Genomic DNA, 12742 nt, shown 5'->3' with positions numbered 1-12742 from the left:
ATATGAATTATCATTCTTAATTTATCATTATGAGTCCATTTTACGACATGAATTATCAATCCTTCAATATGAACAACCATTATGAGTTCAGTCGAAAATAAGAACATCTATCACGAGTTTAATCTACAATATGAACAATAATAGTGAACTATCATTGCGACTTCATTCTTCAAAATGAACTACTAGTATGAGTTTATTCAACAAAATAAATTGTAAGTATATACGAGTTCATTCTACGAAATGAACTGCTAAAACTAGAATAAACTACCATGTTCTAAAATAGTGTTCATTCTTGGATATGAACTACTATTATACCGAAAAAATTAAAATTCTGAAACATAGTATAATGAGTACTCGCTGTGTAGATCTCGTCGAGACCTTTCTGAAAATATAAAATTTATTAATTTTTGACTTATTTTTTGAGAGAAATTTAATTTTTAAGTTTTTTATCTATTAATGTTAGGAAGAGAGAAATTAATAGAAAAATAAGGAAGAAAGAAAATAAAAAAAGAAAATCACATGAGAAAGAAAGAAAATAAGAGAGAAATATTTTGGATACTTTAATATCTTTGAGTAAATAAGGACCAAACGGAATTCCACTTTTGTTGGTGGACCAAATTAACTTGGGACCACGTAAAATAGGACCAAACGATAATTTTCCCAACCGAAAATTGGCATTTCTTGCATATCTTTTGATATTTTCGGATTTGGAAATTCCTTAGTGTCCAAACTACCTTGATCTTTTCTTACAAACTTATCCTAGAACACACAAACTTCATTTTTTAGTCAGTGTGGGAAGCCAACTGGTAGTATTATTCGTAATACTCACTTAGTGAGGAGAGTGACCTAATTGGGAAAAATGTCATACGTCCGCTTTATTTAAAGACTTATGTGGGATCAAGAAACGTCTAGAAGCGTCGTTGGTGGGAAACTAGAATCATATTGTTATTTTAGTTTTCGATTATTGATTTGATTGACTAACGATAGTTGAACCTTGATTGCGCATAGTTTGTTTATTCCGTGATCCTTCTCTTCTGATATAAGGTCACTGGAAATAGATCAACGATCGACAAAGTTTTAGATTTTTTTTAGATCTAAAGATAGGCTTGTGATCATCAATTATTAACAGACTCCATTATTAACAGACTCCATTCCATAAATATGGTACTCCATTATCTACTGGTACTCCGTGGCATTCAATGCATGCAAAAATCAATTTTTTGGATTAACGATCGCATACAAACACTTTTGAGTTTTTTTAAACATAATACAAGTTTGTTTGATCCATTATTAACTTCGATCTGGTGTGATTTTTCATTTTCTTCCATGAAATCGTCGTCTACCATCTAATAAATATCGCAAATCGTCATCTCTAAACATTGACGAACATTCAACAATATGTTCTTCATGATGTTTCTCACCTTCTTCTTCATGCTCATCCATGTTTGTTATTGATTTTAGGTAAAACCCAGTTTTCCCAAACTTTTTCTTCTTCTCTAACACACCTCTGTTTCTTTTCTAAAACTATAACTCAATTTTTTTTCTAACACTAACTATAACCAATTTTAACTAACTAATTAATCAACATTAATACTAATTAAGTAAAGCGGATTAGTCATTAAGGAAAACATATGGATAAGCGGTGTGTTGATATTACTTCATACCGACCCCATTTTCTTTTATTAGTCACCCAAAACTTTTTTTAGACCGCCTCTAAAAATGCCAGGTTTTTAAATCAGCTTTTAACTTTAATTTATATTCTATCAAACATTTAACTTTTACACAACACAAAAAAAAACAAAAAAAATGCTTCTATATAAAAAACAGGACAATACCAAACTAAGCCTAAACCGTTCCCAACTTACTACATGAAGCACCCATTGATGGTAGAGAATTATGTTTTAGGTTAAAGGTATATAATTGTAGTAAAAAAAAAAAAAAAATTCTCATGTCCATTCAACCCAACTGAAAGATTTAATTGGCAAAATAAGAGCCAGGTTTTGAGGAGATCGGGGTGACCCATATTTTATGGGACGCCGGGTATAGGATCCATGTTCTGTAATTTCGTCGCTCAGAGCATCCACAGTGGGCGAGGAAGACTAAAAATTTGGGTTGATTTTCTAACGCAGCGGGACGGAGTAAAGATCAAAATCCAGCCCACGATCAAAACCCAGACCATATTTAGTCGCGACCAAATCCCAAATCCTAATATAGTCGGGCGTAAATTTAAAATCCGTTTGTTGTCAGGCGTAAACTTAAATTGCGTTTGTTAACGGGCGTAAACCAAATTTACGTATGTTGGTGGGGCGGAATTTAAATTTACGTTTGTTGCGGGCGTAACATAAATTTACGCCTGATGAGACGGACAGCAGAATTTCGCGCGTTGCCAGGCGGACACCAAAATTCCGCCCGTCTTCATGCGTAAAATTGTTTTACGCGCGATCAAATTTGGTCTTCTCCCCATAACGTCACAATACAGATTAAACTCATATTTAGTCTTTTTTTTTGGTCTTTGATCTTTGAGTTTAGTCGTACCATTGCAGTCGCTCTTAAAAAATACTAATGGACCCTGATGGACGATGTTTTAACTTACCCCGAAACTGATGCATTATTACAGTATTACCACTACGTTCAGTTTCTCTTGATTCCCAAGCGACTCAAAAAGGGGTTTTCTTTCCTCTTGCTTCTTACTTCTCCAATCTCCATAAACACTATTTGTAACTCTAAATTTTCTGTTCAATACTAACTAGTTTGGGTTTTCTTTGAGATTTGATTCTTAAAAAATTGGCGGCTAATAGTAAGATGAAGGTCGTTGGATTAGTTAGTGGCGGGAAAGATAGCTGTTATGCTATGATGAAGTGCATCGAATATGGACATGAGGTTTTCTTTTTTCTACTTCAAACCCTAATTTTTGTACTCAGGTTTTATATTTGTGACTTGGGTTTTGGTTATATTTTAGGGTTTATTTTTCTATTTAGCTATTTATGCAAATAATTTGGTTCTGGGTCTCTCTTAGATTGTTGCATTGGCGAATTTGATGCCACTTGATGACTCTGTTGATGAATTGGATAGCTTCATGTATCAAACTGTAAGCCTTTTCTTTTTTACTCTTATATAGTGAGTTGTTTTGTAATCGTGGCTAGGCTTAGTTTTTTCCTTGTAAATATTTGTGCGTGTGATTATGATTAAGACGGTGTTTTGGGTTGTCAGGTGGGTCACCAAATTGTGATAGCCTATCCAAAATGCACGGGATTGCCGTTGTTTCGAAGGCGAATTCGTGGATCATCAAGGCAAGCATTCTAAGTGGGAAATATTTCTATCTGAATAATCGTGTTATCAGAAGCTTATAACCTTTCCAAACACTTGGAAAATTAGCTATAACAATGTTAAGAAAGCATCCATAGTTTTATTTGAATGTAGATGATCCGAGTGTTTCCTTCAGTGTTGATTTTGTTGAGAGAGGCTTATATGCTATTTCTATTGTACTGTTGTGCTAAATAGGCATCAAAACCTTAGTTATAGAATTACACAAGGTGATGAAGTTGAAGATCTACACATTTTGCTGGCTGAAGTTAAACGTCAAATACCCTCTGTGACAGCGGTTTGTTCTGGTGCCATCGCATCTGACTATCAAAGGCTACGGGTGGAAAGCATCTGTACAAGGTTAGGGCTTGTTTCACTCGCATATTTATGGAAACAAGATCAGTCTTTGCTCCTTCAGGATATGGTAATTTTCCACTATGAGTTTGGAAAGCAGTAGCTGCTTTTGCTCTTTCAAATTTTATGAGTATTGTGTTGCATTTTTACTGATAACTTTTGAACTGCTTACTCAACAGATAACAAATGGGATTATTGCTATCTTTGTAAAGGTATACACATAAAAATCTTAACATATCCTAACTTATGTTGCTATCGCTGATTTTATCTCTCTTCATCTCATCCATTTTTTATTGATGATTTGTACGTCTTAATGGTTCTCAAATCTTGCGTATTAACTATCATCATAGGTTGCAGCCATGGGATTGGACCCTGCAAAGCACCTGGGAAAAGAGCTGGCGTTCATGGAGCCTCAGCTGCATCGATTGAAAGAGTATGTATGGCTTTGTAATTTCGTCGCTTTAACTGCATCATGTGAGAGAGTATTATAGTATCTAATTGCTTATCCTTTTTTTTTATTGCTGGTTATGCTTCACAGGTTGTACGGGTGCAATGTATGTGGTGAAGGAGGAGAATACGAAACTCTAACGCTTGACTGCCCTCTTTTTAAAGTACATATCTATCTTTGTCCAGCTGTATTTTATGATTTTTCAACAATTTGATCTACTTTCTGCAAGAATTCTTATGTTTTTCTTATCCTTATGGACGAAGGCTTTAAACAGCTGAACCTTGTCTCTGAAAAAGGCATAAGGGAAATGTTGAAACTGTTGCAGACTTCTCTATTGTTATATAGCTCTTGGAATCATCTAAGACTATCTATTAGACTCGGAGTACCCTGGGAACCCTTTTTTTTATAGATTCTGTACTACAACGTATTGTAAACATCTATAATTTGCAGATTGCCCGAATTGTGCTCGATGATTTTCAAGTTATACTTCACTCTTCGGATCCCATAGCTCCTCCGGGAGTCCTGCATCCCGTTTCGTTTCACTTAGAAAACAAAACGGTATCCACTTCTATCAGTTGCTGTAATGGAACAGGTGATGCATGGTTAGATGGAACGTACTCCGTAAATGAGGTGCAAGGAGATTATGTGCCAAAACATGAGAAGAAGTGTAAATCTCAAGATTTAACTTCAAGTTATGATGTAGTACCAGAGCTTAAGCTTCAAATATCAAGAACTAGACGGCACGAAGCATTTTCCATAGGATGTGGGATTGATAATTCCTGTAAAACCTCAAAAGGTAAACAGTTGTCACCTTGTTGAAAATATGATTTCTATAAAAAAAAAGTCTCTGTATTAGTAGGAAAATATCAACAATCCAATAATGGTTGAATTCGTAGGTCTGCAAGAAGATCTGGTTGGTGCTCTAAAGAAAATTGAATCACAATTGATCAATGATGGTCTGGGTTGGTTGAATGTGTTGTATATTCATCTCTATGTTGCTGATATGAATGAGTTTGCACTGGCGAATGAAACATATGTGAGTTTTATTACAGAGGAAAAATGCAGCTTGGGTGTCCCATCTCGTAGTACAATTGAGCTGCCACTGATGCAAGTTAGTCTGGGGAGAGCATATGTTGAAGTTTTAGTGGCTAATGACCAGAGCAAAAGAGTTTTGCATGTGCAGAGTATTTCATGCTGGGCACCCAGTTGTATTGGGCCATACAGCCAGGTAAGGAACTCGACTGTTCCCTTTAATTGTCAAGTATAACATCTCCTTAGTTTAAATCCAGTGAACTCATGATTGCCGGGTTAAGTTTATCACCAAATAGGTGAATCTTGAATTGATTGTGGTGAATTTCCTACTAGTTGACATTCATTTTTAACTCTGCATGCAGCACTGAACTCCTTTTTTTTTCTTTCTCCTTCTCAGGCAACTTTGCATAAAGAAGTACTTTATATGGCTGGGCAGTTAGGACTTGATCCACCCACAATGAAGCTTTGTGGTGGGGGGCCAACTGCAGAAACGGAACAAGCCCTGGAAAACTCTGAAGCAGTGGCTGAGAGTTTTAACTGCTCCATAGCTTCTTCTGCAATTCTCTTTGTCATTTACTGCTCGGCATCCACAACATGCTCCGAAAGGAGTGAAATTCAGGGAAAACATGAAGCCTTCCTTGAACAAAGAAGATCTTTGGAGTCAGACCATGTATCTGAATTCGTTAAACCCATTGTTCTCTATGTTCTTTCACCTAACTTACCCAAAAGGTATCATTCTTGTGCTGTTGGTCATGTCTTGGATATGAATGAAACAATTTGCTATATAGATGACTTATTTAGTCTGCAAATGCTTAAAGACGGGTGTTAATCGGGGTCAGCTCTGAGCTCACATCATATCTTTTTAATATCTCCTTGCAGTGCACTTGTAGAAATAAAGCCTGTCCTATATGTTCCAGAAGACAACAGCAACGAAATTGAATGCGACAAGCAGGATATGTCAATTTTAATGATTCCAAACTACTGGGACTTTGACATCTCACTCTCACATGATTCTTGCTCCCAGAAATATGTTGTTCATGGAAAGATATGTGCAGTCACACTGAGTATAGATAGGGAACTTGCAGCAAAGATCTGTTCTGAATCTTTAGATACTGAACAGGGGCCGTTAATCGCCAAGTGTTTCGGGACAGAGAAACACTTGAAAAGAATAGCTAGATTGTGCATTTATCTACTTGACAAAACCCTTCTTGAGAATGGCTTCACCTGGGAAGACATAATGGTTAGTTTGGTTACATCATTCCTACATTTCTTGTTCTATAAATCCTTGTTTTGCACTCTTTTTCTTCCTTAGTTTCTGAGACATAATTTTGTTTCTTTTACAGAATTTGAGGTTCTACTTCCCCACAAGCCTTTGTGTTCCGGCGGGCACGTTGTTCCATATTTTTACTGGTGCATTCAACGAATTTGCAAAGATGAGTAAGAGGATTGGAGTAATGAATAACAAGGAGCCAATTTTTAACCTAATTCCAGTCCTTGGTTCTGGTAGATCTGCTGCATCCATGGATGATTTGATGACCTGTGAACTTTTCGCCTCCAAGCACTAAAACTCTAATATCATGCACGTCGAAGGTGTGAAGCTCAACATATAACAATATGTCACATTGCTTCTATATTATTTTTATTGTTTTTCTATGTATCTCGGAAAAGTGAGCATAAAACCAACCTTTTCCATTGTCTGATTTGGTTATTTAATTATTCATTTTTAACCCGATATTTATGTAGTTTTGCCGTCTTAAGATTTGAGAAAAGATTTTCCAGTCATTTCTGCCCTCTGGCTCTAAGTATTTACGTTCATCTTTTTTTTTTTTTTTGGAAATAAGATACTTCATATTAAACTAGGACTCCCATGAGTAGAGCCATCTAATTTGGAGGTTTGAGACATCCCCATATTAGATTTATCTACTAAGAGTTGTTTAAGGATACAAAGGGGGATTAATCCCATTCTACAACTGAGTTTGAAGCCCTTACATATTTAGCTAAAATGTCCGCAACTTGGTTACCTAATCTAGGAACATAATTAAAATCCAATTTTTTTTTGACAAAGATGAGCTATTCTGTTAGCTTCATCAAAACAAGCTTTTGCGCGCCACGAAATTTCCGAAGAGTGACCTTTTAAGTAGTTGAAGATGCTTTCACAATCGCCTTCTATGCTAAAACTATTAAACTGCTTTTCTTTAGTCCAAATTGTCGCCTATGGGACTTATACAGCTTCTGTTTCTTGTGGATCTGTATTTGAGGATTGCCCTGCTCTTCCGCCTTGACAGTTTCCTGCATCATTTCTCAAAATTAAAGCATAACTTGAGGGTAAATCTTTGGAGACCCAAGCTGCATCTACATTTATCTTTAGAGTGTCAGTACTAGGTGGCTTCCATATATGTTGTTTCTTCTTGTTGTTCAAGTTTTTGCTTTTTGCAGATTTCTTTTCCTTGATGCCCAAAACTCTAAATGTCTCTGAATTTCTAGAGATAGACTTCTAACTGATTTTACTTTATCTTCAAACACTCTGTCACATCTTTCTTCCCATATAAACCACATTTTAGTAAGGAGTAATTCTAAGGAAATATTTGTTCTAGGTTTAACTAGCCACTTTTGCATATGTCTAAAATAGTACAAGAACTATCTAAAGAAAGGTGAAGAGGATTAGGAGAAGATTCCCAGATTTCTTTGGCAAAGGGACAGTAGAAAAAAAGATGCTTAGTAGTTTCTATTTCAGATTTGCACATAGAGCAATGAGGCAGTACCTCTTTTACTTTCCTATAAAGTTTAGCATTGGTTGGAAGGGCATTTTGTAGGGATTTTCAGAGAAATAGCTTGATTCTTTCAGAGATGTTTAATCTCCAAAGACATTTCCAAAAAGATTCAGGTAGACCTAAACTAGTTATATCCTGACCTGATTCATTCAATTTATCATACATGGACTTTACTGTGAATTCACCTGATGTTGTTAGTTTCCATCTAAGTTGATCCTTTCTAAGTTTATTAAGTTTTTCCTTAAACAAATTAATCTTACTAATCTTCTGAGAAATGTCTTCAGGGAAAAGGTTAGAAAGTAGAGAAGCATTCCACTTGCAAGTTTCCATGTCAATCAAATATGAGACCCTGTTTAAGTTACTATTACTATCATTTTTAAGATTTTCAATTGTACCCTCTTCTCCTGGGATCCATTTGTCAGGCCATATATTTATGTCTTTGCCATTATCTACTTCCCAGATACTATGTTGCTTAATCATCTCAATACCTTGTCTAATGCATTTCCAGGTCCATGAGCTTGTGTTTGAAGATTTAGATCTAAAAGGAGATTTATTTCTAAAATATTTTGATCCCATAGTTTTTGCCATAGAGCATTGGGTTCCTTAACAAATCTCCATGCTAGTTTTGCCAACATTGCTAAGTTAAACTTTCTAGCATCTCTAAAGCCTAGACCCCCTTTGAGTAAGGGTTTACAAAGATTTGGCCAAGCTTTTGGATAAAAAACTTTGTGACCAGCATCCTTCCCTCACCAGAAATCTCTTTGAATTGCATTCATTTTATTTGTAATCTTTTTTGGCATCAGAAAACAACCCATTTGATAAGTTGGGATACTAGACAGAACTATCCTATTTAGAACTGATCTACTTGGTTGAGAAAGTACCATCCTTTCCATCCTTCAGATCTAGTTTCCATTCTTTTTAAAACAGGGGCTGAAGTTTTAACTTTTGATCTATCCATAAATAAGGGTGCTCCTAAGTATGGGTCCTTAAGATTTATATGCTTAATTTTCAACAATTTTGACATCATTCATTGATGTTTAGGTTCCACCTTCTTACTAAAGAACACACCTGACTTCTCAAAATTAATAGTATGACCTGAGGCTTTGCTAAAAATAGCTATAGTGTCTAGTAAATTCTTACATTATACTAAATCTGCTTTAATGGAGAGCATATAGTCATCTGCAAAGAAAATGTGAGATATAGGTTCACTCTTGGGAGTTATTTTGACTCCATGAAAGAGTTTCTTTTGCTCCTGAGACAAGAGAAGCCTAGAAAGTATCTCCATACATAGAATAAATAAATGGGAGAGAGAGGGTCTCCTTGCCTAAGACCTCTAGAAGGTTTAAAAGAATCTCCAGGAGTTCTATTTAGTAAAACTGAAATGGAAGTTGTGGAGATGCATTGTTTTATTAATTGGCATACCTCTTGATTGAAACCAAAAGTATGCAGAGCAGTTAACAAGAAATTCCAATTCACTTTGTCGAAAGCTTTAGACATATCTATGTTGATCCCTAGACCTCATTTTCTAGCTTTCTTCTTTTTAAAAGAGTGAATTATTTCATGTGCTACTATCATGTTATCTGAGATTTTCCTAGAAGATAAGAAAGTCGATTGAAAAGGGGATATAAGATTTTCCAAAAAAGGTTTTATTCTATTTGCTAGCAATTTTGCTATGACTTTATAAACAGTGTTGCAAAGCCCTATTGGTCTAAATTGGCTAGGATTTTTAGGGTGTTTTATTTTAGGTATTAGAAAAAGATGAGTTTTGTTTAAATCTGGGTTCATAGTTCTAGTCTTGAAAAAATTTGTATTGTTTCTATTACTCGAGGTCCTACTAAGTTCCAGTTATGAAGAAAGAAACTAACCGGAAAATCGTTCGGTCCAGGAGATTTGTTAGGTTTCATATTTTTTAAAACAGAGAAAATTTCCTCAGGAGAAGGGATATGCAGGATATTTAAGTTTGTTGTAATGGTCCATACGGGGACGGGCTTTTTTAATATTGCTGCCTTATTGACGTGCCATTTCATATTACCGAACTAAGGAACTCTGTACCGTTAGGGGTTAAAAGAAACTTCGTAATGACCCGTAAGTCCTTTTGGTGTACAGGAAAACAATGAGAATATCAACCATTAGTCATAGACTCATGGCGAGAATATCAGCGATAAGTCATACGGGCAATGCGATTGGATCATCGGAAATCAATTGCTCCTCCCGTATGACTTGTCGCTCATACTACCGCTATGAATTATCGCTCATATGGGTTATTATCGATCATATGACCGATGATAAGTTTGCGCAGAGAGTTCATATAGAGATCGCTGGGAGTTCTGAAGGATATGCTTGTGTCCATTGTTTCGAGGGGGTCATCTGAATCACCATCATAAACTATCTCGTCCTAATTATCATTCTCATAAAACTTCTTATCCATCCTCGCTATCCTATTCCTCAAAATCCTCAGCTTCTTCATACAATCAACGTCCATAAGTGTCAACAAGGGAAAGCCTTATTCCAAAGCTTGATAGAATCCCCTCCTACATCAAGCTGAGAAATAATTCATGTACCCCGAACCTCTATGAGAACAAGAGATGTCTATTGTCATTGATCAAAAAAGTCCGTTTGGAAGTAAAAGACGAACAACACTAGTTATCTTGTAAACAGATGGAGCAAGCATCAAGATATTGGAATTCCTTGCCTTATCCACTCCTGTTCTTAATTGAGAGATATAACCTATGTAAATATGGTAAAGGAGCTTGACATAATCTAAAGATGTTATTGTGTACGGGTCCTCGAAATGCAGGAGCGGATTGAAGGAGGGGGGTTAACGTTAGTGGTACAGAAGATTTCGAACAACAAAGTACATGCCTCACCAATCACCATCCGGGAAACAAAAGGCGTTCCATGTTGTGGGGAATCTTGTTCAATTATGAATTTCCTTGAAAAAACCTGTTACGTTATGGGCTTGAACAGATACTATTTGGTTGAGAAGCCTGCTACAAAGATTTTTTTCTATTGATTCAAGTTGCCTGTTTATTCTTGAATTAGGGTGAGATCCGTAAAAGGTTTATACATGGAAGTTTCTAGTGTGATGATGCCAGCACGTTGCTTCAATCGGAGTCTAGATATATGTTGATATAGCACGAAATATGTTTCTGTGTTAATCAATAGTTTAAGGAAACACGATACAAATAAAATGCTTACATGATTCGGAAAATATAATATAGTTATACAGTGAATGCGCGACTAACGAAGTGACGATCTACACAATATATAAAACTAAAAACAAAACTTATGAAAACAAAAACAACGGGAAAAAAAAAACTACATAGATAACTTAGGGAATGTGTTAGTGGCGTGACATCAGGAGTACATTTTTCAGACCGTCCAACAAAATTCTTCAACGAGACTGCGCTCCTCATGTGAGGAATAATTCGAACCCATTTTTTCCACGGTACTGTCCCCCAAATTTCCGTCCAAGTTCTGGTGAGTGTATTGTAACGCAATAAACGCCTATTCTGCCACAACAGGAGGTCGTTGTTATTTCCAAAGGCTATCGGGTTATAAGTCGGCCAATCATCCCCATCCTTTTCCAAGATAATGCTCATCTTGTGATCCCAATTCCATTCTCCGCCAGGTACACATGTATGAATATTTTCTTCGGATATGGGTGCCCAGAAATCTATCTGTGGCTTATAACCGCCTCGTGGATGTGGTAAAATAAAAGGCGATCTCCGCACATGACCATCCCAAGTGATGGTAAGAATCTATCCAAAATTGACACCCAGATATATGATGCTGGGGTGGAGAATGTTCATGGAACGTCTCAGTGTCTAAATTGAAAGATACTATATTGTGCTTAAGACACTCCTTCCAGAAAATACAACCATGTGCGTAGACACCTGAACCCCCAAAAGTATAAGGAGTCTCCGCTATGTTCCTCCATCCATTCTCGTCTCCTAGAGTGTATATTTGAACTATACCATCCCTGTCAATGCGAACTACCTTGTACGAATTGGTACGTTGGCAGTAGCCGAAACCCAAAATTACGTTGTACCGCAGATACCATGAAAGTATTGGATCTCGTGCATTTGGGATGCTTAGTTGTGGAAGATGGATGTGCTCCCGCGTTGTTGGATTCATAATGTAAACAGGATCTTGTATGCCATGGTGTGAAATGTAAAAACATACCAGACCATTGCAGGATCCAACTATTGGTGTGAAGTAGTCCATTCATAGATTCCTTCATCCGGGACGTGATTATTGTTGGCTGTTACCATCAGGTTGAAATCTTCCTCGTTAATATGTTCTCTATAGAAGAGTCGGGTAACTTTGTCTTTCCCCATTTTGTGTGTGACACCAAAAAGGATTCCAATTCTTTTGTCCCCAAGGACATTATTCCACTCTTTGCAAACCCTTTTGCTTGCTAAAACGCTTTCTGTAGTTTCGAGGCGTTGTAATATCTCGGTAGTCAATTCCGGCAAAATCTTCATCACAATTAGTGATGAAATATTATTATCATCAAAAAATAACAAGTATTAGGGATTTTCTTATTGCAGATTGCTAGAAAGAGATACGAGCAAAGCTTATATAGACATCTCCCGCAGATTGCACATGTTGGTCAATGGTCGTGTTCTTAATGAGCAGGCGTTATTTTGATTTTTTTTGCCGGTTATAACTATATGCACCTGTTGGACAATGGTCGCGTTCTCAATGAGCAGGCGTTATTTTGAAGTAGTTGCACGGTTACAACTATATGCACCTGTTGGCCAATGGTCGCGTTGCTGTGCAGCTCCCGTCTGTCGCTGTGAGTATGTCTTACCGACAGCCAATATGCGAA

The 12742-nt window shown here is 36.5% G+C and overlaps 1 protein-coding gene across 1 annotated transcript; it reads left to right on the top strand.

Annotated features, from left to right (window-relative positions):
* The first annotated feature begins 2643 nt into the window (after nucleotides 1–2643).
* On the top strand, nucleotides 2644–6919 carry LOC113349896 (diphthine--ammonia ligase-like). Its single transcript, XM_026593927.1, has 12 exons — nucleotides 2644–2880; nucleotides 3017–3088; nucleotides 3211–3290; nucleotides 3502–3727; nucleotides 3837–3869; nucleotides 4008–4090; nucleotides 4196–4268; nucleotides 4556–4901; nucleotides 5002–5333; nucleotides 5535–5866; nucleotides 6017–6377; nucleotides 6481–6919. The coding sequence occupies exons 1-12, from the start codon at nucleotides 2803–2805 to the stop codon at nucleotides 6700–6702; spliced, it is 2238 nt and encodes a 745-aa protein (XP_026449712.1). The 5' UTR covers nucleotides 2644–2802; the 3' UTR covers nucleotides 6703–6919.
* The last annotated feature ends 5823 nt before the right edge of the window (nucleotides 6920–12742 follow it).

This window comes from Papaver somniferum, chromosome 2 (assembly GCF_003573695.1).
Source record: "Papaver somniferum cultivar HN1 chromosome 2, ASM357369v1, whole genome shotgun sequence".
Classification (NCBI taxonomy): Eukaryota; Viridiplantae; Streptophyta; class Magnoliopsida; order Ranunculales; family Papaveraceae; genus Papaver; species Papaver somniferum.
This window is presented reverse-complemented; position numbering and strand designations above follow the sequence as displayed.